At 38.7% G+C, this 26,296-nt stretch overlaps 1 protein-coding gene across 3 annotated transcripts in view; it reads right to left on the bottom strand.

Moving 5' to 3' along the window:
* The window catches only part of LOC137173270 (palmdelphin-like), a 33,448-nt gene extending 7,595 nt beyond the window's left edge, over positions 1-25,853 (bottom strand). The window contains exons 1-4 of one of the 3 annotated variants that reach the window (XM_067578004.1): positions 25,690-25,853; positions 9,672-9,722; positions 5,830-5,910; positions 4,382-4,512 (exon numbers count right to left, since the gene is read on the bottom strand). In XM_067578004.1, the coding sequence (XP_067434105.1) occupies positions 4,382-4,512; positions 5,830-5,910; positions 9,672-9,716 (257 nt within the window). In that variant the 5' untranslated portion in view covers positions 9,717-9,722; positions 25,690-25,853. Of the gene's footprint in view, positions 1-4,381; positions 4,513-5,829; positions 5,911-8,527; positions 8,783-9,671; positions 9,723-13,590; positions 13,712-25,689 lie in introns of those variants that run through there. The other 2 variants (XM_067578005.1, XM_067578006.1) reach the window with 2 other exon arrangements.
* Positions 25,854-26,296: the final 443 nt, after the last annotated feature.

The following is a 26,296-nucleotide window of genomic DNA, read 5'->3' as shown; positions in this document are numbered from 1 at the left end:
AGAGAGCAGCTTGATTCAAAATGGGGAATAGTGTTGAGCAGATGAGCTCATATGGTTTACTGCCTGTCTGCAAAAGGTTTTGCACCTTAAATATTTATCTGATATACCTGCTCAATATGAGCCAAATTAGATGCATTAGTGTGTTTGCTGGTGGCTTCCCAAGCTTCACAAAGACAGACATCAGCCGAGAGGAGCTTCTTCATGAGCTGTCATTCACTGACCTAAACATGGAACTTCTGTCATGTGATGACAGCTGTTGGTATACAGGTTTACAGGTTATATTTATTCTGTCATTACATGACTGAAGTTCTATACTTTGGTCACGTGATGTAACTGAGTGATCACTATCCACTGAGGAAGACTGTAAGAGGTCCAAACAAACTGGTAAGTGGACCTTGAGTTTTATTGTTTGCAGATCTTTTTTTTTTTTTTTTAAAAAAAGGTATGATGTTTATATACAAATTAATGTATTTGTGTTAGTGTTAGAGCCCCACTCCAATGGAATCCCAATGCAGTGGCACCACATCTTCATTTCAATAACACATGTGAGATTAGTAAAACAGTATATGCATCACATACATATCCATGTATATCTACTGTATATGTTTATATGTATGTATGGTGTATATGGTGTACTGTATGTATTGGGGTAAATACTACTATATTAGCCAAAATTAGAATCATAGATGTATCCAGCTCATCTAAATACTACATTATAACTGGTTGCCATATTGTGTGAATCTGAGATACATCTCCTCTGATCTCTAGTGTCAGGAAATTCATTCATTCTTTAATCCACACGCCAAAAGTCTAGTAGTATAGTTCTCCTAGCATACGGCAGGAAAAAGCAATAATATTATTGTTATTTTGACTAGACAAAGATCCTGCAGTTACTCTAAACATTACTGTAAAAGTAATGTTTGTTTCAAAAGCCCCAAATTAAATATTGAATGCCAGTTTAACTCCAAGCAAGACCAGAACATGCAGTATGTGAAAGCGTAGCTGTCGTTTGCTTACAATGATCATATCTACTATAGAGTCAATAGCCAACAGAGTTTTTCTTTATATATGACTGTTTTAAACAAACATTCAAAGATTCAATCTACATGAAGTATGAAATAAAGTTACTCTTAACCTGCATGGTCTGTTTATCACCAGAGACTGTAGTTAGTTTAGAAAAAGTGAAGTGGAAGTGAAAAATGTCATATAGTTTTTCCACTCTTATATTTGTATTATCATATTACATAAATGTATAGAAAACGTTTTTGTTCTCCGCAGAATGTTCTGCTTTTTCATTTACAAACCTGCACAATGCTATAATGCATATTTTATGATAGTTTTATTTATGCATGCCTGCTTTACACACTCTCCAAATTGAAAAATGTGTTACATTTTGCACCTGTCTTTTCCTCTATTCATATTTTAATGTATCATTTATGTCTTATCATCATATCAATGAGGGAGAACAAGGTGTTATGTTCTTGGTTATGTTGGTGTTATATTCACACTTATAGCTCATGGTGACACATATTTATCTGAAACACATATTAGTTGGGCAAAATAGTTTAACAGCGATGAAGGGTCTGATTTAAAGATGCGCTTACCACTGTTTTATATTACAGAATCACTGGTTTTGGTTTTACTTGTCCAGGTTCTGAGATATGGAACTACTTTATTCACAAATAGACTATGAACACTGACTACAGTTCGGTCTGTGGAATATCAGGGACCTTGATTCTGGAAAGACATGTTGCTAATAGAGGCCTTCACAGGTCTAACATTTCTGAGCAGTGGAAAATCTTCCTGAACCCTGTGTGATTGAATTCATTTTAAAAAAAGAGACCTGAAATACACCAAAGGTATTGGTACCAATGCATTGCATGTATGTAGTTGACCTTAACAGACCCAAATAGAGAGAGAATTGTTCAAGAAGATAAACACTGCATGTCCATCTTCCTGCACTTCACAGCTGACACTCTCACCTGCCTCAAAAAACATTTTTTTCTTCTGAGATGATGATGACACACCACATTATCAAAGATGAGTCTTCTCAGATCTACTCAGGTAGACATAGTGTCACGCAGGCCGACTGAGAATAATTTGACCTAGCCTCGGCTCCAGGGCATTACATTTCTATCACCTCCACTGTGTTTGGGTGGAGACAGAAATCTCAGAGACAAATATCTCAAAACTCAAACAAACAAAAGTGAGAAAATATGTTTCATTTTTTGTGTCTGAGGAAGCACAAAGAGGGAATTTGATGCTAAAAAGACTGTAAATGCTTCACATCAACTTTTAAATGCATTTTTTCTATTATTGCCAAAGCTAAATGACAAACTATTAAATAATTATGTTTAGAAAAGAAAATAGAGAACCACACTCAGCTGTAGCATGGATGTATGCTAGCCGGCTTCGCCAAGGTAGCCTGGTTACCCTGAAGTGTTGCTGCTGTCAGAATGTGAAACGAGAGACCCATAACACTGAAACGATACTGCGTCTCTGTGACGGTTGGCTTTGAGTGAAACTGTTCAGAGCAACTATGAAAACATTTGATTTCTGATGTGGTCAGACAGCATATCGTAAGAACCAGTTCTGAGAGAGAAAAGTGTAGTTAAAAACTATGAAAGTTAAAAGTAGTGGTTTGGTCCCTCTTACTGATATATTATTACATATGACATCATTACATTATTAATAGTGAAGCATCAGTGTTAGAGCAGCATGTTACTGTTGTAGCTGCTGGAGGTGGAGCTAGTTTCAAATAATTTATATACAGTTAGACCATAAATCAGCATGAAACAGCTCTTCACTTGACTCCTTGCAACAAACAAAGGTTGTTTTCCCTTTCCACTGCAGCACAACTAAACTGTTCTCTGCTGTACTGAAAACATACCAAACCATGAATTTTGTGTACCATTACACCCCTATGTGAGTGAACCATGAGTAAGTTGAACTAATTCAAGACTTGAAGAAATAAGAAAAAAGATAGAAATTATCAAATGGATTTTGAAATATGACACATCCTTCCTTCATTCTTCACAACACAACGTTCAGAGGAATTCCTCCTAGCAGTGCACTGATTTGTGTGAATGCAGAGGGTGCAGACCTTGCATTTGTTGTTAGTGTGTATACACACACACTAAGCCATGGCTAAGTACTCCTGTTATGTAATGAAGGAAGGTTTACTGTCTGTGGTTTGACTGACACACATGCTTGACAGAGAGTTCAGGTCTGGTCAGTCTGATCTTAATCCCCCCTCTGCTTCCCACTGTAGACCACATGCACAGAATCAATCCCGAGGTCATAGAAACAAACGTCCCCAGACAGGCAAAGCCCTGTCCAGTGTTCCCAAACACTATGGTTCATAACACTATTATTCACACAGAAATACTAATTGACCCACTGGTTACTGTGTTTGTTTCCGTTCACCTACAAACAGTTGATAAAATAATTTCTAATTAATCTTATTTTCTCATCTTGTACATATTTATTTTAAATTTGTTCTCTTTCCCAGTTTGCCCACAAAACAATTCCCAGTTTCCTTGTTGTTAATATGATGATGAGGAGGCGTGAGGCATGTCTCAGTGTGTCCACAACACAGGCTGATACAGTGTTTGCATACATCTAATTTCAGTGGTGAATACAGAGCCATTACAGGCAGTGTTGGTGTTGTTATTTGGTTTGTCAGCTAGGTTTAAAATGAACAGCAGGTGGTAGTATATCTCTGTTATGCAGGGTATCAACTATTTCATTACAAGAGGAATAGAAAATGGATGCCAGATCAATGTGGAATCCATTCTTTCCACATCCCAATTCCCTTATTTAATCTCTCCTCACTCCTGGTGTGATTGGTATATCAGGTCAGTCATCACTGAGGATGTTCCAAGGCTTCTCTGAGCAAACATAAGAGCATCTAATGTGAAAGTCTTCTAGTGAACTGACATCGCTACATTGAGAATCAGTTAGTGACTCCAGGCTGCTCATATATGTCATATTATATATGTACTATATGAGTAAGGGCATAATTTCCACTGGGGATGGGGGATATGTGCCTGTTAGGTCATCAGGTCTTTAGAGTGAAGGAAATGTGAGATCTTGTCATTATCACTGTCATAATCCAGTTTGTGGCAGAAGACAAAAGCTAAGCTGTATTTCATACTTTGACCTGACTAACTCCAAACTCTGTTATTTATACACTCTGTTGCAAACCATTTCCTCACAGGAATCAGTGAAGTCTCACTTTGTCTTCACGTGTTTCAGTGAACATGAAGCAAATGTAAGAGTCAGTTGTCCCTGCTCTCGACCGCCCATGTCCAGTGTGGGATGTGGGTTATTGAGGTGTCCAGGTGATGTCAGGTTCAGGTGTGTGGAGCAGGGAGGTTACCTGTGGATGTTGCTCTTCAGCTGATCACTCTGCTGCTGTTCGTCCTGAGCCTGAAGCCTCATGGCCTCCTGTTCCTCCTCTGACTGCTGAGTCAGACCATCCATCAGCCACTGTTCCCTCAGGGCCTTCTTCTGTCAGTCAAACACCAATACACAGGAGCCTCAGTTTGAGCTTCCAACAGTATTTACTATTACATATATTTGTATTTTAAAGCTGGTATTTGACAGGTTAATCATACCGCACTGGACTGTAGTGATTACTTTACTGTATTAGACTGATAAAATTTAATTCTGATAATGTGCAACTAGACTGTAAATGAGAGACACTGTTTATTGTTCCAGTGGTATTTCTAAATTCTCTTCTCAGCAGTTTCAGCTCCCTGATTTTCACCGGCAAAGGGAGAACCTTACAAAGTAAATTCATCACACATCCGGTTTAGCTGCAGTTTAGCTGTGTCTCATCTGAACATGTGCTCGGTTTGACGCAGCTATCATGTCCAATTTAATCCCAGCAAGTTCCAGTTTAGCTGAACCTGTTCTAAACCGTACTTACAGATACTAAGAGACACAGCAACAACCTCAGCTTAAGATGTATTTTCATATGACCAACACACCCTATATAAAATTATGGGCATCATCTCATCATCTCTCATTTCACACAAGCTGATTGGGCACCATTGTCCTACAACACCAGCAATAACTACAGCCGAAAGCTGCTGGCAAAATGTACTCGCATGGTGTGGCCAAGAGGAGGGAAGACAGGAGATAGCGTGGGTGGGGTTGTAAACATAAACTGCAGGATGCTAACTACAACAGTCCACAAAGTTGTAAATTATGTTGCATTATGTTTTGTCAAACACTTCACTGTCATTAGCCTATGCACTCTCCTCTACTCACTGCAGCCAAGCAGCATCTCCTCTTCTCTGCTGCTTAGATTACAAACAATATTTCCAGAATGAGTGGCCAGTCCCATCCCTCTCTAAAACAGCCGCATATTATAACACACAATTTCAGGAGTCAAAGTTAACTCTGAAAGATGAAAATGCTAACACTTTCATCTGTGTTGGAGTGAAACAGCTGTAGGTAGAACAGCAATATTACAAGTTATGTAATGGTTCTGCTGCTGTGAAGGGACCCCAGTTAATATCTGTGAAATTAAGGTCTGGCCTTGCTTCTAGTACTCTAGAGGGGAGAGTTTGTGTCCGAGCTCAGAAATGAAACTGAGATTGTTGCTGTGTTATTAGCTTTGAGACAGTACATGAAATCACAACATCTTCATCCTGGAATTCCTCCTGGGAGTCTTTACAGTCTGTGTTCAGTGTCTGCCTACAGATTTCTACTTTTGTGTTCTTCATCCGATGGATTAAGATGTTCAAACCACATGTTGACACATCTGGTGCATGACATATTCTCCTGGATGTTTGTTCCCTCACTGTTATTTAAAATTACCTTTATGTACTGGAGTTTTAATTTCTCTTCCTCGATCTGTCTCCTTTTCTTGGCAATGTCTTCCTGGATTCTTCTTTTGTCCTGTGGGAGAAATTCAAACACATGTTTACATGTGAATACTTTACAGCATGGAAACTATTCCACCTGTTGTCCTCCAGTGCTAACGCTTCAGCCTTGAGCTGACAGCCGGACATCAACAGCCATAAATAACCAGCAACACAACCTTCATGACCTCACCAAGCCTACCTGTTGTTTGTGTGTGTGTGTGTGTGTGTCCACCTGTTCACTATACCTCGTGAACTTTACCTGCTAATAAGAACAAACCTCCAGTCAAAAAGACAATCGTCATAGTGGACACATATTTGTCCTGCCTAGATAATCAAAACAAACTGCTTAATGGCTTTAATCATTAACTCAGCATCAATACACAAGCCCTGTCTTACTAGATGTCATACTTAGGCGGGTAACTGTATAGGCTAAAATTAGCTCCTGGATCCAGGATCAGTGTGGTACTAAGCCCCAGTGAAAGGGGATCTCCCTGATGACGTCTGCTGGTATTTATAGTCCTGTCTCTGTCTGGGTCTGACTCTGTCAAACTCATTGATGTCAGTTTACTGAAATATCTGGACAATGAAAACCATTTCACAGAGACAACTGGCACCAGGATCAGTACTGTAACTGGGAGAATGATGCCAACCTAATGACATTCGCTAGTCATCATGTTTGCTTAGATGGGTGGGTTTTACAGATGTGTATGAAAGTCCACAAAGCACCCTCTCTCACCTGCTTGTGGGCAGCTGACTGAAGTTAAGATGATGCTGTTCTGAATTTATCATCCAGGCAGTGGAGGCAGCAGCAGATTTTTTCATTGCACCAATCATTTTTTGCAGTGCTCTTTTTCGGCATTCCCCCAAAAATATAGTTAACAGTTTACATTGTCCCTTTTATTTTTAGCAATGCGAGTTGCATACGGCTTTAAGGATGCCAATGCTGGTCTGTCCACCACTTTGGTCCAGACTGGAATATTTCTACTTCTAAAAGATGGATTACCATGAACCTTGGTTCAGACATTGATGGTCCCCTGATAATGTCTCCTAAAGATTTTGGTGATCCTCTTGTCTTTCATCTAATGCCATAATGAGGTTGACCTTTTTGGTTTTGAGTGTAATGTTTTGCCAACTTTAAGATGGACGTCCATGAATAGACTAGAATAGAATAGAATTCTTTTATTGTCATTGCACAGAGTACAACGAAATTGAGTAACAATCCAGATAGTGCATTGAAATCTGGTACAGATATCCATGTTCCCCAGAAGATGGGATTCTTCACAAGTTTATCATTAATGGTTGGGGCTCTTCTGAAGCTGATGGTAGGGGCATCGGGAAGAGTTTCTCTAAGAGAACTGTCACTTTTCAATATGTCCCAGTTTCTTTTAATGATTTGTTTAATTCTATTTGCTTCACTGCTATATTGTTTCAAAAAGTACACTTGATCTGAACACTGTTGTTGTTACTGTTTTTGGATCAGTAATTGTTCTCCAGTGAGACATTTTGCTTTACTGTAAGCTGTCTTATATCCTCTTTTCTTAAATATAATTACTTTGTTTTAGTGAAAGTTTCAACAAAACTAATGACATTCCAATCAGCCTCAGCTATACTTTGTCTTTAGTTGTAATTAGAAAATGTAAGCATGCTAACATACAACTAAAATGGTGAACATGGTAAATAGTATGCCTGCTAAACAATGTCAATGTGAGCATGTTAGCATGTTGGCATTAGCTTTTAAGCATTGGTATGCAGTCTCACAGAGATGCTAGCATGGCTGTTACTGTTGTTTATTTAAAGTTGAATGTATTGTTAACATTATTTTATTATTAAAAGGAATAAAAACAGGTCTTTGTAGATACGTGATGAATGCTCCCCTTCCTCCCAAGCCGCTGCGTAAAAACGTTAAATCGATAGCTGAGCAGCAGGAGCACTGAGAGACAATGTAAACAGTTTTTTGTTGCTAACTGCTCACAAGGTTAGAGCAGACAACATTTTGTTAGCAGTGTTGTTGTAGAATAAGCCACACCACTTAGGCTCTAAACTGACTGAAATTACTGCTAACTGCTGTTCAGAGTGCTGCTAATTAGCTAACGTTCCTGGAAACGGACTTTTCCCCAGCTGACAGATTGTACGGTTGTTCATTCAATGAGCCAAGGCCCAACACAAGATCAGCGTTCATATTTGTAGAAACCAACACATAATTAGCAAGAAAGCTAATGTGTGCCATGAACCTATATCTGTGATTCTTTTTATGTTGTAGCTCAGCTGCTGTCTGTGTGACTGTGGGCCAGTAATGGAACACTTGCTTACAAAAGACATCAAAACATACACCCATAAATACATAAAATTACATTAAAAGACAACAATTCCATAAATAAATAAGAGCAGGTGTGCAAAGCTGCATTAAAAAGTAGCAACAGTCTATTTGGCCTTGTTTAAAATGGATATTGCAGTGGGAAACCAAACTAACAGTACAACCAAATTAACCAAACTAACTTGATGCTGTGTAGAAACGTTAGTGTGTTGTAGCAGGATGTGCACCGTTAAAAAAAGGCACCAACAAGTACACCAGAGCTGACATCACGCTATCTTATATTATGACAGAAGTCAGTGGTTAGCAGGCGAGCTAACCACTAAACAGTTGCATTTACCTGCAGCCCAGCTGTCAGTTTAACATGATGTGCAGCACGTGAACTTCCGAGCAGGACACTAAAACTGCTGTAGATTTCACCAGCAGATTGGAGATGTTGCCATAATACAGAAATGTTGATAATCACTTAGCAGCTCCAAAAGTACGTCTTAAATAATTGTCGGTTTGTCTTCATGTTTCTTGAATTGTGTTAATCTCTTGTTACCACAGATAAAAGCTATGCTGCCTCCCTGTACTCTGTCAGGGGAACTGACCTGCATATCCACAGACAGAACTGTGAAGGTTTGCCTCTACAGCTCTGCCATCCTGCAACTACACACCCACACTTTTTTTATTTTTATTCTCCTGTTTCAGTGCTGCATCATGACATCCTGTTCAGACTCTCCACTAAATATCACAGCAGTGAATCACTGGGATGCAGTTAGTTATGTAGCTAGAATCATCTAGAAATAAGAAGTTAGAGGGAAATCAGACAGCATTTGAAAGCTGTCTTTTGCAAAACCAGATTTAGACCACCTTATAGGTGGTTTGAAAGCAGTATGGCTGTTTTTCCTCTGCCACTTATATGGTGGCTCCATCTGTTGTGATGGAGGAGTTCTGCACCACTAGACCTTGCACTGGCTTAAAGACCTGGAGGATGCACTGCTACTCCTCCTCAGACAGTTTGCTGGTTGTTTTCCATATTGGATAAAACAGCTTTATCCCCTGTTAATTATGTTAAGATGTTTTTTGTCACAAAATGTTTGCATGTGAACATAATTTGTAGACTAGAATGAGAAAAACACACCCGTTAAAACATGTAACCAGTGCAGACACTGCAAATAAACACTACCTGAGCAAAGTAATCTGATCACTGACAAATAACTGTATGTATAAACTGGATTTAACAGACAAATCATACCTGCAGCTTGAAAACCGACTGCAAATCTAAGTGTTGATTTGAGAAGGTTTAAGAAGCTTAAGAGTGGGAGAAATATTTCAACTGGTATTAAGTCCCTCGATGGAAATTAAAATATATTCACTTAAAAATAGAAAGAATCCCAAAACAATAAGAATGCCAATTTAGGCAGAACTCATAAAATCTGCAATTACATGGAGCTTAGCTCCCTCCTGATAATACCAGAGGCACAAAGGCTGGTCCTTACCGTGATTGCCTGGAGCCTCTCCTTCAGCAGGTCAGCCTCCTCCATGATGGGCTGCAGAACAGACAGAGCACATGACAGTAAATGGTTTGGAAGAGAAATCTGAAAGAGGCTCATAACTTCAACTTCACTAACAAAAGTTCAGTCTTTTTCTGGCACTACAGCTCAGTTCCTCATTCAGAGTATAAAACACTATGCAGGTCCAAGAGAGAAAATAATCTTCAATCCCTTTTCCCAACTGAATGTTTTTTTTGGTACTTTGCAATGTGTGTGTGTGTTCATGTTTGTGTGTGTGTGCTTAATAAAACATAAGTGTTTGCAATCTTTCTCCATACTTTCTGACTCCACCCTGTCTGTAGACCACTGATTCCTTATTAAGATGTAAATCTTAAAAAAAACTGCTCACAAATATGTACTTTTAGTTTTTAAAAGGCTCAATTATATTCTGAAACAACTGGTCACTGTAGCTTTTACCATTTGTTGGGGATTTTTTTTCAGTGGTGGATCAATCCACATTGAGTATTTGGGCAGCAGGACAGTGTCTGAGTCCAAATAAACCACAGTGTGTGTGTTCATTGTGTAGTGCAACAGTGTGGCTCATTGATGTGTAGTTCTTGCACAACAATGGAGCTCTATGTCACGGAGGAATAATATATATCAGGCTTTGGATACACACACAATACTTAGAGGATCAGTTCATTGTTGGTTTGGCTCAGCACATGAGATGTTGACAAGAGGAAAAATATAAAATTTAGTCAGACTTATTCTCAAAGGAATTTGACAGATTGTTGTAAAAAGGAAAGTTGTTTTATTGTAGTGCACAAAAAGATGAGTTGAGAGTGATGATGTTTTCTGTTGTATCTTTATAAAATGACATGGTGTACTGTATACAGTTACATAAACCTTTAATGTGACTGGAAGCACATGGTAAAAGGTCAGCAGCATACTGTGTGAAAGTTTAACTTAAGAACAGTGTTTGTCCCTGCCATCAGTGATTTACTGCACTACATTATAACACACAATATGGATTTGCGTATATCAGCCGTGACAGGAGCAGAGACAGACAGAGAGATAGAGGTATCATGTCTGTGTCACATGTCAGATGGATGATTGATTTAGCCCTGGAATGGCACAACTGTAGGGAATGTGACATGGCTCTGTTGGAACTGTGTGTAATAAAATACAACAGTGAATCGGTGGAGAACAGAATGATGACTGAAGATTAAGATGCACTCCAACCCTCTGCAGACAGGACAGCGACATTCTATAGTGCTCTTTGAGAGGAGACAACCCAATCTCACATCAAGATGTGTAATAGCTACGTTGGCCCACATTAACTTAATTTCTAACTTTATTTCTCAGAATCAAAGGAGAAATAATTAAAACTGATGGCTTTAACTTTAACCTATCATATTGCTGAGTTATCAAGGACTTTTGTATTGAGAAATGTTAAAGATATCATTAAAAGAAAACCTTAACACAGTGACAGTGAGGAAATACTTCTGGGGTGCTCTACAATCTATGTTTTCTATTTAAAGAACATCATCAAACAGTTACATAAAATAACACACATAACAGCTCAGATACCTATGCAATGCAAAGACAATGATTCAAACAGCATGCAACTATGTGGTTTCAGTGATTCAGCTGCATCCACGGCAACCACCATAGCAACGATAGAAAGCCTAAAAAAATATTTGAGACTGACAAACTAAACATCATAAACATTCACTGAACAAAGATTGTGACAATAAAATGCAAATTTCTCGCTAGAAATTTCATCAAAATGCATTGAAATGCCGAAACTCTTTTAAACTACTGCATTTTCTACCGAGAATAAAAAAGAATGATTTTTTTGTTTTGTTTTCGCAGACATCTGTTAATTGGCCGATGATTGTGAGGCATATTAGAAACAGCTGAAGTCAGTCAGCCAATATAAGCACAACTTCAGTCCTCCGCCTGAACATTTGTCATTTGATTGCAACAGGTGATATTTACGGTTAAGTCAGTGTCCACCACATCAACCCTCTAATCACCAGAGACCCCAAACTAGATCCATCTGTTCCTGAGAGCATTTGTTTTCCAGTGTGACATTTCCATTCAGTATCAGTGCAGGAAGTAGTGTATCCAAAAAGTAAGGCTGTGGAGGTCAGGGTGGTGGATGAGTATGTAATTTGGCCCACCTTTATGCAGGACACTAGAGTTTGTGCCTTGTCTTAATCTAATAGTTAATGTTAATGTTTTCTATCTACACTAACAGTGAGGCTCTGTGGATGGCAAGATCTGTTGGTCCAAACAGAAATACCTCAACACCTATTTGATGGATTGTCATTAAATTGTGTACAGACATTCATGGTCCTCAGATGATGAATCGCACTGACTTTGATTCCCCGACTTTTCTGCCAGCACCAAAATGAGTTTGACATTTCTGGGTTTTGGTGAAACAGAATGAACTGCCATGCGATTTGGTTCATACATTCATGATTCCCTCAGGATCAATTTTAATCACTGTGGTGATTCTCTGACTTTTCATCTAGTGCCATCATTAGGTCAAAATGTCAGTTTCTACAATACTTATGACCACATACCTGCAAAACTCACAACATTCCCATTAGCCTCAGCTGTACTTTTTGTTTAGTACACTATTTTGCCTCTTCCCTATCCCCACTGCCCAGTTTTTATTACTAGAGAAATACATTTTTATTATGTGTAGTTTTATTTTATGGGTATTTATATCTTATTTCATAAAGAGTACGGTCTAGACCTGCCCTATGTGAAAAGTGCCCCGAGATGACTTGTTGTGATTTGGCGCTATATAAATAAAAAATAAGAGCACTGAAATTTCCATGATTTTAATGATGAACATGAGTATACCTTGAACTCTGAGCTATATTTTCTCAGAGGAAGCTCAGCAACATGTCTGTAACATCATTTAAGCATCTTTGAGTAGCAATTCCAAATGCCAACAATCCCAAATGCCAACATCAGCTGTTTGTGAGCTTGTTTATTAAGATGTGAATTTTTTGGAGTTATAAATAAACCACAGAGGGCTGACTCTTTTCATTGCCTTGTAAACACATCAGCAGCAAACACACAGTTTAGCCCTAGCAGGCCTGGCCAAGCAAGTGAGCACACACCTCTGATGTCAAGGCTGTTCAAATAAGAGACCATGGAGTCCCTCTGACCACTTGTCAGAATAAAAGCAGCAACCCATGATATATATATATATGTGTGTGTGTGTGAGTGTGTGTGTGTGTGTGTGTGTGTGTGTATGTATGTATGTATGTATATATGTATGTATATTATTTGTTGTTTACAGTCCTGTATATTGTTCCACTTGAAGATTAGAGATGCACCAAAGCTGATACTAATATCAGATATAGGTCCGTCGGTCGGTTTACTTACTGTGTCTTTTGGTGATGATGAATAATTACATTTTAAAACGAAAATATTTTACTATACTTTATTTATCCTTTTATATTTTACTGTGTTATTCCTATTAGAGTTAATTTATTTCCTGCTTGAACAATATATAGTTTCCATTTCATGAGTGCTAATTTAGAGACACTTGACTTTAATTTATTGGTGGATGTGTATAGTTCTATATGTTTACTGTAATTAATATTTATATTCACCATCTTTTGACATTTGTTATGTTGTGTATATATTTGTTGTTTTATTCTTTTTTTCACATCTGGCCAGGGACACCTGATGGAAATGACCCTTCTAGGTTTACTTTTTGTTCATCAGTGAACATTGTCCCTGCCACATAAATGAATAATATAATATAAAGTAAGCAATGTTCCACCAAAATATTGAATTAGATCCAACACATAGAGAAGCAAAAGTTCAGTCACTGGGCTATAGCCTATATCTAGTTCACCACTGGAATGTTTTATACTTACTTGTTGGTTTTACTTACCAACTTAGCTATGTTTGCAGAATGTTTTCACGATGAGCATATGTCCTTTACAGTCTACTCATCCATTGATTCCTCCATTGATCTATACTGTAATCTGTTTTACACACACACACACACACACACACACACACACACACACTCTGATGTATTCTGCTATTATAAAGGTCAGCACTTATGGGGGATTTAGCTCAGCACACGTTGAATACTGGCTTAGTTGACTGGCAGGGAAATGGCAAGCTGCTGGAAATACATACTGTAGGAGGTAACGTGATCCTCAGTGACAAATAAGCAGGGACATGTTTATGTGGCACTAGTGTTCACACTACTAGTAGCACCTGAGCCGGGTAAATGTCATCCTGTCCGTGTTCACCACTACTTGCTTCCTCATTATATCAGAGGGGATACATGGGTGCAGTACAATGAAAAGGTGGCAGAGTTCACTTTGACTCCATCAAAGGTGGTATGTGTGGCATTTTCAGCATCTCCTTGTCAAGATAATTGAAATACATGAATCTATGGTGTAAAAAAGGCCTCTGTCTCATACTTTTGTATTTGTCATTAAATTAAACAAGAGGTGGGAATCATTGTTCTATAGAAACATGAATTTTTATATTTTTGGGACATTTCATGCTTTTACTATAGCAATAGTAGAGAGATAACAGGAAACTAGGGGATGGAAAGAGACGGGGAACAACATGCAACAAATATCTGCTTCCAGAATCAAACTGCACGTGGCACTTATGTGGCATGCATGTTAACCACTAGGCTACCGGGACGCGCAGGAATCATGAAATTTAACATAATGACAAGAGATACTGATAAACTGATAAACAGCAGTATTTTCAATATCAGCTATCAAACTGCCATGGTCCATGCTTATTATGTGTCTTTCCAGGATTACCTGGGAAGAGGGTCAAATAGGCCTATTCTCTAGCGACTCGTTCTATCCAATAAACCATACTGTGGAACTCTATGCTCCAGTGAGTGCCACAAATTAATATTAAAATACAGAAGAATTGATATTAGTCACATTATATAAGACCTATAACTAATGCTGTTCCTAATAATATTTAAGATATTAGAACTTGTAATTAGAAAATTTGGCTGAAAAATGGGGTTATCAAGAAAGAACACACTTCTATTTCAACTGGGCTTTACTGTGTAACTGACCTGCTCTAATTATTTGTAAGAACTTTGTATTTTACTTCAACACAACTTTTAAGGACTTCAAAGTTCATCTGTTTGTAGAAGATCACATTTACTGAGATAATCTATTTACAATTCTCAAAAGTTTTATCTATTCTCAATTAGAATTGATTCAGAACTCTGCTGCCCAACTGCACACTAGGATCAGAAGAAGACAGTATGCCCATTTTGAAATTTTAACATTTGTTGCCTGTCAGTTTTCATTTTAAAGGGGACCAATCATGCGTTTCCTTATTTTCAGTCACATATAATGTTACAATGTGGGATGTTTGTATTAAAAGTATCAAATAATGAGGTAAACGTCTGTAGAAGTAATCCCTGTGAGCAAAAAGCTCCGGCTTCAGACTGCTCTGTACATTCGGTTTCCAACGTTTTTTTCTACTCTCAGCTGATGTCAGCCCATGATGGATTTCTTTATGTGGTCATCTGCTCCATGCACAACGCGCAAATTACGTGCACCACTCCACTAACATTATGGCATGTTTCCATTGTTCTGGGGGTAGTCACGCTGAGCCATGACTCAAGTCGGGCTGGCACTCTGTGAGTGTTTTTCCATTACACAGCAGGGCAAAGTAAAATAAGTTGTTTAGTTGTTTGAGGTATACTGGTCTTCTGTAGCTCTTCATCGAGCATCATCATCTCTATGGCTGTGTCTGCTTGGATTATTCCTCCTTGCATTGTTTCTAATTTATCTGCTGGACAAAGAGCTCCAAATATCTCCATATATTGTTGTGTCAACTGTTTTTCAGCGCCACCTACAAAGTTCTGCTAATTCGGTGAGGAACATGTTTCATTTCCTGTAAATTCTGCACTTCCAATATTTAGTCATTTAAAAGCTTTTAATTTGAAGCAGTAAAGCAAGAAATGTTGGGTTTGCATCGGCAGTAACTTAACACGACTCTGATTTGGATGCCCTTTGGAAGGCTTCTGGAAAGCTGACCAATCAGAACAGAGTGGGCTCACAAGGAGGGGGGCCTTAAAGAGACAGGAGCTAAGATTGCCTGTTAGAGACAGAGGCTGAGCTGAGGGGCTGCTTAAAGGGACAGTATATAAGGAAGTTTTTGAACTGTGAATCATGCAAAGCTACTCTACTGGAATCTTAAATAAACAATTACCTATGTAGCTAGCAGTATTTGGCCAGGATTAATTTGCATATGATATAATGTATATTACGGTTTGTCCTGGGCCATCATATGAATGTTTGTCCTGGGCCATCATATAAGAAGTATAATTTCACTCCTATAATAAAAACAGATATAGAGATGAAGATATGTCTTCTTATTTACTCCTAAAAATAGTACAATGTTATCAAACCAAAATTTTACCCTGATAGAATAAATACAAACAAACTGAACAGAAAAGGACAAGTATTTTGTTTTACTTTCTTTTCTTACAGGTGAGGCTGTAGGACTGAACTCCATATGTGGCTGGATCAGTGTTGTGCAACCACTGTCTTGCTCTCCTGTTCCAGTCAGCACATTACTCCCAGCTCAAAATCCCAGTAGTTCCCCCAGTACTAGAGCAGCAGCGGCAAAAACCAAGAACTTTGGCAAGTCTGAGAATAATGTAACTGTAATTCAAATACTACAACTAGATACACACCATGTCACATATTGTACTCTTATAAGCTCATCATTTCTATATCTTGCTTAAATTCCAGGACGAGCTGATACTTAGCTCTGAATACTCCAGACATCCTGATTAAAATGATGACCTTAAAATCCTGATTGGATGTGCTTAAAGGTATAACTGAGGGATTCAAGCTATTGTTTATAGTCCCCTGCTATTAGCCTTTAGTCTGTCACCATTCAACTGCTGTCTAGCTAGAGCTTACAGGGCTGGAAAATGGAGTGTGCCGTCAGCTGATGGTGGATTGTTTAGATATCGACAGACTCGCCACTGGTTGGTTGAGCCTACAGGCAGTGGCTTGCTGTGTATATTCGCCATATAGCATCCAACAGTTTCATATTTTATTTTGAAGTTTTGCCAAAAGAAGTTAACCTTAACTGACTCCAGATGATAAAATCTAAAAATGTGATGCCTACTACTAGCATTAATCCTGCCCTTGTTTTTCCTAGATAATGTGACAGGACATTTTCCATTTTATGTGTAATATGGTCATTGTCGCTGACCCTCTGGGTCAAACCTGTTATTGTAATTGTTCAGAAGGCAACACATAGATTACAGATTCTAGAGATTTCAGAACCCACACATGAACATAATCAGATGAGTCAACACATTGACATGTATTACCACACCAGGACAAGGTCAAACAGTAAAACTACTATGAATATGGTCCCAACACAAAATCAAAAACTATACTATGCACAGTGTGTAGGGAGGATTGATGCAAATGTCCTTGAAAGAGTCCACAATGTTGTTAGGGGAGTGGGGGAGGAACACTGATGGAGGGATCAGATGAACTGTAGTCAAGCCTGTTCTAAATACCATATTGAATGCAAGTAGGCGCTTATATTTTTACACATTAATGCTCAGCCCCCACACACACCCACACACATACCGACTAAAATCAGCCTTTCACCCACACGTGGCTAACCCAGGCACAGCATTCATGTCACACAGAGAGGTTGGAAGATATGCATTTCCCACTAGAATATACCATTCACCCCAGAGAGTTGTCAATATGACTGTTGGGAATTATGTAGTTAGAAACACTTTAAAATGTGTCATCAAAGAATAAAACCAAGACTTTTTTGGTCACAGCTCCTAAATGGCAGTAATAGAAAATGAAGAATAGATTATTGTAACGCCCTTTTCACTGTACCGTACCTTGACTAGGACCAAAGAGTTGAATCATATCACCACAATTCTCAAACATCCCTAGTTACTTGTTCATTACAGGATGGACAGGTTTGGCTCCTGGTCTACAAAGCACAGAATGGTCTGGCTCCACATTAAATATCTAACATGCTCCCAGTTTATCAGCTTGGCAAATTTTTCAGGTAACAGGCCAGCCATTTACTCCAAATCCCCAGAATGCAATCAAAAAGCTTTCAGTCTTAAAGCACATACAACTCAGAACATCCTACCTGCTAATTGAGGTTTGCACAAACGCTATCTTCTCTATCTTCTAAGCCATTTAGTTTAGCTTTAATTAGTTTTGTGAGTGTGTGTATTGGTGTTCATGTATTCATGCTGTCTTATTTATGTTATAACCTATTTTCTACTGTTATCACTCTGTAAAGCACTTTAAATTGCTTTTATATGATAATGTGCTTTACAGATAAACTTGAAACTTAGCCTATGATTGTTTTTATCTGACAAGGACCTCCAGCAAACAGGTGAATTTTGATTGATGTTGGTCAGACACGAAGACATGAGTAGCATGACATGGGAGCCCATTGTTACTTTCCTGATTTCTACAGTCATTGTTGTTTTCTTGTAACCATGTTCTTTCCTTAACAAGAATTTAAGGTTGGGGAAATGACTGAGGTCAAGTGGACCTCAGTCATTCCCTCACTGTAACCAAGTAGTTCTTTTAATCATGACCAAGTTCTTTCTCTAACCTTTCCCCTAAGTAGTTTTTGTGATTTAACAGTTATTGGATCTTCTCAAATAAAAATATCAGTAACCATGTCAAAAATCTAGTATTGGTCACACTCCTTAAAGGTTGGTGTCATATGACCTTTGTATTATTAACAATTCCCCTAAGAAAATTAACCAAAATACAAATTTAACAAATAAATCAAGTATTGTCTGTGTAGCATCACCCTAATATTGCTCATGCCTGATGTCTTGAACTTAACTCTTATTAAGTAAAATATTAAAACCACATGAATGAGTGATACTGCTGCAGTGGGTGACATGCAGCTTCATTCCAATCAACATGGTGAGTGGTGCAGTTTAATTTTTATGTATAAGTTTGAGGTTCAACAGCACATTCAATAAGGAAGAAAATCATGCATTGGGGAATCCCCTTCAAGTGAAGGAAGAAGAAGAGGCTACTGAAGGTCATGCTGCTGGTTAGCTTGTCCACCTGTTGACACCATGGCAGTCTGATCCCGCACTGCTGAAAATAGAGAAGCCGCTTGGCTCACAGCTGGAGCAGCCTGACACTGTGAGCAGGACATGTGTGTTTGCAGCAGGTGACGTAGTGATCTTGAAAGAGAGCTGATGGTGGGAAGAAAACCCTTCACACCTGTCAATCACATGACCACGTGGTCAAACGTGCACAACTGCAGCCTACGATGCCAAGTGAGAGGTGCGGTCCAAAACAACTATATTTTGACACAATCTGGATATATCTGGACATAGGGACTGAACTGGGACAGTCTGAAGGCGCAGTGCAGTCTAGTTTAGCTTATATCATTGTGGAAGGGAAGGTAACAGGCATTCTAGCACTAGGACCCACTCATAGTATTAAATTAAACATTTGTACTTTCTTAGATTCTTCATGGTTTGGTGAGGAACTAAGACTTGGAGTGAGTGGTAGAGTAGCCATATTGCATGTATGCTTTATTGTGTAGTTTAAGTCTCCTTAGCTTGCTGTGAGTAGGTAAATTTGCAGTGTTGTAGAGCATTTTTTATTCAAATTGGTTCGTGTGTAGTGATATTCATAATTTGCCTACAATTTCCGTAAACTAACCTCCCTGACAGTTCAGTCTAGCCCCACATTGTTTATTTTCTTTGCTGGTTTATTTAATATTTATTTGATTTATGTACTTAATGTAAGAGTTGATTCCATCTGTCCTTTATTATGACCTGCATCTAGGCCTTCTATTGAAAATGCCTTGCTGCTATCTAAGAAAAGTCTTTTATTTAAAAGGGACCTATTTTGCTTTTCCTTATTTTCAGTCACATATATAATGTTACAATGACGGATGTTCATAGTGGCCAATGTGTCAAATATTGCAGTAAATGTACATAGAAGTAATCCCTGTGAGCAAAAAGTATAGATTGCTCTGAGCACTCGGTTTCCATCGTTTTTTTCTACTTTAAAACAAATGTCGGCTTGTCATGGATTTCTTTATATGGTCATCTGCTCCATGCCAACTCTATGGCATTTTTCCATGGTTTTGGGGGTAGTCATGCCAAGCCATGATTCCATAACTGCAAAGTAAAATAAGTAGTTTACCTGTTGGAGGTATGTTGGTCATCTGCAGCTCTTCATCAAACGTCATCATCACTGTGGCTGTTTCTACTTGTATTATTCCTCCATGCATTATTTCTAACTGATCCATTGCACAAATAGCTCTGAATTTCTCCATATGTTGTTATGTCGACCTGTTTTTAGTGTTGCTAATGAAGCGCTGCTAATTCGGTGAGGGATACATTTCATTTCCTTTAAATTCTTCACAATAAAAGTCCCCGGCTATTTAGTCATTGAAAAGCTTTTAATATGAAGCAGTAAAGCAGGAAATGTTGGGTTTGCATCAGCAGTAACTTAACACAATTCTGATACAGCTGCCCCTCAGCTGGCTTCTGGAAAGTTGGCCAATCAGAACAGAGTGGGGTCATCATGAGGGGAGCCTTAAAGAGACAGGAGCTAAGACTGTCTGTTAGAGACAGACTGAACTGAGGGGCTGCAGAGGGCTAGTATAAGATAAATAAGTAGTTTTTTGAACTGTGACTCATGCAAAGCTACTCTAGTGAAGTAGAATAAAAATATAGAGCTGGAAATGAGCACAGTAGGTCTCCTTTAATGTTTTGTAAATAAAATCTTTATTTTTAGTATAGCAGTCTCTCTCAATTTATTCTTGGTCTTGTGTATTGAGAATCATCTGGTCACATCAATAAACCCAGGAAGTTTCACTAGAAGTGATGTAATGACCTTACTGAACAGAAACACCATGGGGAAATGAGAGTTGGTGATGAATGCAATGGGCACAGGCTACTGAGGGACAAAGCCAAGGAAGCCAACATGGTTCTGTAGGTGCCATTTCAGCACTGGTAGTTAAAGTAATTACAGTCCCTAATTAGCCAAAAGTACAGTCACTGGCCTGCACAAGCTGTTTGGGCATTTTCCAAAGCTTGTCGCCTTGTAGTCTATCACTTCTCACCCCTCCTCCTGAAAAGCTACTTCTCAGTATATTCCAAACAAAGTGGAGAGAGCTGCTGAAATGTTTTGGACAACCAGTTGGCTACATTTAGAAGCATGATTTTGATGTAAAACTAGTGTACATGTTAGATGAAATGTACGATAATTTATAGTAATCAGAATAACTCAATATGGGTTGAAAGAAAGATATAGAAACTAACTCCTAACTAAGACATATTGTCTGACATCCTACGGGCTGTATCCCACTGAATCATAAAAATAATGGGCACCCACTTCAGGACAGTCTCTCCTCAGAGGCATTCATGGTTTTGCACTCATGAAAAGTGACAGAAGTAGTTGTGTGAAGAAAAAAAAAAACTACTTGCATGGCGGTGCCATTTAAGTTCTGTCAGTTCTCACCATGTCAAATGACAATGATCATGAGTTCTAATAAACACTCTTGACATGACTAGTTTGAATATATACCCATACTTCTGTAGGTTCTGCACTTTTACATTCAAAGTCTTCCTCATTCACAACACCTCTGTAACACATTGCTCTGCCTATAGAGTTTAGGAAAAATCCCTCAGGTCTTTCTCTCCCTCTGTCCATGATCTTTGCCAGCCTCCAGTCCCAGTGACATGACCTCAATACCTCCCTGTCTGTCTGGCCATTCAGCCAAGGTCCTCTTGACTTCTAATCCCTGCCTCCCCTTCCTTAATCTGATCTCTGATGGATTAACAGCACACAGGCTGACAGCCGAGGCCTCCACTAGTCTGCATGGTCTGCTAAAGTTAAAGTGGCCTTTCAGTGAAACTCAGATGTAGTCCTCAGAGTCAGATTGTTCCATCCTACCAAGAATGTAATTTTTACCAGCACTACCAGCCAAATAATCACAAATGACAATGATTTTGGGTACCTAATTCATTGGCACTCAGAAATATTGCAGAGAAGCTCAGCTAATTTGCAAAAAAAATAAAAAATAAATAAATTTGATTTAAAAGATATATAAAATAAGTACACATACTTGTGTTAAGGAGGAAAATCCAAACACAAATAGGGTTACAAATTGGCATAGTGCTGATTTATTCATTTACTTTTATATTTATTGTGACTACAACCCGTGACCTTCCAGCCATGACAGGCTTACTGCACAAGAACACACCTGTTTCCCACTGATTCAGTTGTAACACCTTAACACCAAGTGTTGCAGTTGAGAGTGCAGGAAAACTAGTCAGTAATTTTGCAGAAAAATCTAAACGAATGTGCTGGACAAATGGTTGAAAGCTTCCTCCACCCCATGTGGAGGCAGTACAAATTCAAAGCTGTCCGAACTTACTGAAAACAATAAACTATGCCTGAACATTGATAACAGTAGGATTGTATAGATTCACATGTGCAGCCATGAATCCACCACAGTCAATGTTTTGTCTCATGAAATAGAATCAGAAAACTACACGGATATATCCGATTTATCAAATGGGTGCTATTAAGGGGAACTTGTGGCCATCTGATAGGGCTGTACATCAGGAAAAAAAAGGGGCATGAACCATAGCCATAAGAAGTATTTCTGGCAGCAGGATGTGTAATCAATAAACCATAATACATGTTAGTAAAATTTATTAGTTGTTGGTTTGGGTTTGGATTTGATGACAATAATAAAAAATATGGAATATGACCAGATATTACCAAAATGCTATTTACTCAAGAAGTTAAAAAAAAAATTGTTAAACGTTTTGGAAGATACACTTACTCACTTACTTTCGGACAGTGAGATGAGAAGATTGATATCAATGTCTGATTGTTTAAAGTGTGGAGCTGGAGTCAGGATGTGGTTAGCCTAACCTAGCATAAAGACTGGAAGCAGGGGGAATCAAATAGTTGGCTTTGTCTAAACCTACCAAGACATCCGAAGCGCTCAAATTAACATTGTTTATTTAATCTGCATGTAAAAATGACAGTATGTAGTTATATGTTGGAGCTATCTCTTGATGAAAGTCAGTGTATCTATCCACCCACTACACACTTCTGTGTAGTGTCTTAGGCTATGGTGCAGGTTGCCAGATACAATGTGTGCAGAGGTTTTAGTATACTGTAGGTCTCTGTGCAGGCACGGTTGAACCAAAGCTGACAACCTCACTGTAATAACAAGAATGTGCATGGCAGTAGTTCAACAAGCAATAGTTCCAGACAGAGCCAGGCTAATTGTTTCCCCCTGCTCTCAGTTTTTATGCTAAGCTAGGCTAATTCCCACCCAGCTCAACCTCTGTACTTAAAACACATACATGATAATGGCATAAATCCTCACTGTGCATGCGTTGCGTCCTGTGTGTTTGTCACAAGCTCTGTCATAAATTGACATTTTTATGTAGTTTTAAGCCACATTTTATGCTCCACTTTTTAGATCTTGGTTGTTTTATCAATATGTTTTAACAGGGTAAAAGATTTTAGTTATTGGATGCTTGGATTTGAAATTATAAGCTTCCAGGTCAGGATAGCCTACTGCAAGTGGATTTGCTACTAGCACCGGATTGTTTTTAGCATAGGAACTAACTAACTAACTAGTCAACAAGGACTGCAGATATCAGGTGTCAAGATGCTACCAACTACCAACTGAAGCCTAATTTCCGCAGCGGGTCCACTTGTTGGGCTTGTGCCGGTAAGTCTCGTTGCTTGATGTCCTTTTCTGTGGGTCACCTCTACTAAAACCATATCAATGCTCCCAGTTGGAGCCCTGACGTGCAAATGCCCGAGCCCTACTGCTGGTGGCTGCTACCCTCCATAACTGGTTGCTAACATATAATTTTCCACTTTTAAGCCTTGTACTGGCCTCCTTTCTATTTCTGTTCCCCAGCCATCTCATCTATAATCCATGGCTCTGCTCACCTCAGCATCAGGCTATATCAGCTGCGCCCCTCTTGCCAATAAGTATTGGCTGTAAGCGTTTGTGTTAGTGTTAAAATACTACTGGAAAGGTACTAGTTATTGGGTTTTATCAGTGGTAGAACTCAAGCTGTTGTGTCTTATGGCTATGTGTCAAGCTTTAGAAGTGTTAAAAAAGGTGTGCCACAGGGTCCCATTTTAGGTCCACTTTTATACACTATTTTCATACATGAATTAGGTGAAAAAAGTGAAAAACAGCACAATTCATCTATACGCAGACGACGCTATAAACTATTTAATAGTGCCTTCAGTTGCCCAGGTGGTTCAGACCTTGCATATTGATTCTGTGCGGTACAACTCTTAATGGTACACCAATTGAAAGAGTATCCTCTTATATATACCTTGGTTTCTGGGTAGATAACAAGTTGTACTTCAAAAAACATATTGATGAAATGACTAAGTCTTTGAAAACAAAACTGGCATTCTTTTATAGAAATAAGGCATGTATTATCCAGAATCATAGAAAGCAAATTGTTCAGTCAGTCTTTTTATCTGTGATGGACTATGGTTGTGTAATTTATATGCACTCTCCTGCTTCTACTCTTAAACTTCTCGATGCAGTCTATCATTCCGCCCTAAGGTTCACAACTGGGGATGGTTTTAGAACTCATTGCATTCTATATCGGAAAGTTGGGTGGCAGTCATTGGCAGGGAGAATAGAATGGCCATGCGTTCTATTTATATACGAAGCTCTCCTTGGCAAAATTCCTGGGTACCTGACATGTCTTATTAACTATTGTTCAATTTCACACTGCTCTAGGTCCCAAGACTGTTTGGTTCATGAAAATCAATGCGTTAGCACTGAGACTGGGAAACTGGCTTTTAAATATTACACTCCACACAAGTGGAACAAGTTACAGAAGATAATACAATTGGATGAGCTAATCCATTTAATCATTTTAAATATCTTTTAGCTGACATAGGGCTTTTAATTTTCATAATGTTTTCATATTTGTTTTATTGCTTTTATATAATGCTTTTATTGTTAATTATATTTTATATTGCTTATCTATCCTGATTGCTTTTTATATTTGCTGATTATGTATATTGTTTCTCATATTTTATATTTGTATTGTAATTAGGGCATCCTTGTGAAGAGAGCCTACTCTCAATGGCCTACCCTGTCCAAATAAAGGTTTGAATGACTGAATGAATGAATTTTCTAATAACTCTCCGAAACAAAGTGATATGAACATTTTCCTAAATGTTGAATTATTTTTTTTATCTGGAGGGAAATTATGGATTATGCAGCTAAATCTCTGAAGCTGAACTGTGATTTCAGATTCTGCTAAAGGTGTGAAAACAAGCTCTCTACTTCGTTAGTGTCTTCCCCCCCCAAGTGCTGCCTCATGTGATGAAATGTTGATCAGACTGAGATGAGTGGTAAGGGAAGGGTGCAGGGTGACTGGTTCTCTGCAGGCAGCCATGCACAACATGTACTGTATGCAGGAGTGCATGTGTGTGTCTGTATATACATTAATTACACCCACATATATGCATTTTTCCTGCAAGCCTAGCAGTTTTTTAAAATGTTAATTTTTGTGTTTTAAATGTGATGAAGAGCATGGAAATATGATGAGATGCCTTTGTGACTCCTCAGTCACTCTTCACCTGTGTGTGTGTGTCCATCTGTGAGTAAAAGTACTTGTTAGTTAAAGCCAGACCCCCGCTGGGACGTTGCAAACAGCCGACAGCTTAAAGGAATTAAAAGATTATAGAATCAAGAGACCCTCGTGGCTCATTTTAGCTCCTTACCAACAACAAGAAGTTAGCTCTGGATAACTGACTTATGGTAGAAACTATGCACAGTGTGTAGTGATATCTGTGCACAGTAATCTGTGATCTGACAAGAGTATCTACCCTGTGAAAGCCTCTCAGCTTCAAACAGATGCTCTTCAGTAGTTTGGAAGAGGCAAATGCAAACAGTAATGGTGATACTGAGATCTACTCACCGAGTGTGTGTTGTGCGTGTCCTCGAGCAGGTGATAGCAGAGCGTGTGTGGAAGGCAGAGCTCACTCTCGCAGTGTATCCAACATTACTGAGCCCAGGGTTGTGTCAGGAGAGTGTGTAGGTTGAGAGAGATTCAGACTTACTGGGAAGACTCCCTCCCCTTCTCTCCCTCTCTCTCTCTCTCTCTGTCTTTATCTGCTCCCTGCGAGTCTGTCACTGAGCCCAACCATGTGCCTGGAATACCTCTGCCAAACAATTGCTCCACAAATGTGTGCACACACACACACACACCTCAATACCAGTATATATTGATGCATAAATATACCACAATATACAAAAGTACAAACCTACAAATATGTTATTTGATATCCTTACACGCCTGTGTCCACATTTATTCATCTCTCATACAGAGACACTGAATCTTATATGATGAGGCTGGTAATTTTTTGTTTTTCCTATTGGCAACAAAAAAACATTCATGTGATCTGGGATGAATGGTAGATATGTGAAAGACTCCTATGTTGTTTAAAACTCTAGAACAGTACATCATCGGGTGACTCAGGACAGTTGTATGATGAGTTGGCAGTGTAGGTCTTAAATACACTGTT

Source organism: Thunnus thynnus, chromosome 21 (assembly GCF_963924715.1).
Source record: "Thunnus thynnus chromosome 21, fThuThy2.1, whole genome shotgun sequence".
Lineage (NCBI taxonomy): Eukaryota > Metazoa > Chordata > Actinopteri > Scombriformes > Scombridae > Thunnus > Thunnus thynnus.
Note: the sequence above shows the minus strand (reverse complement) of the source record. Positions and strands in the feature narration are given on the sequence as shown.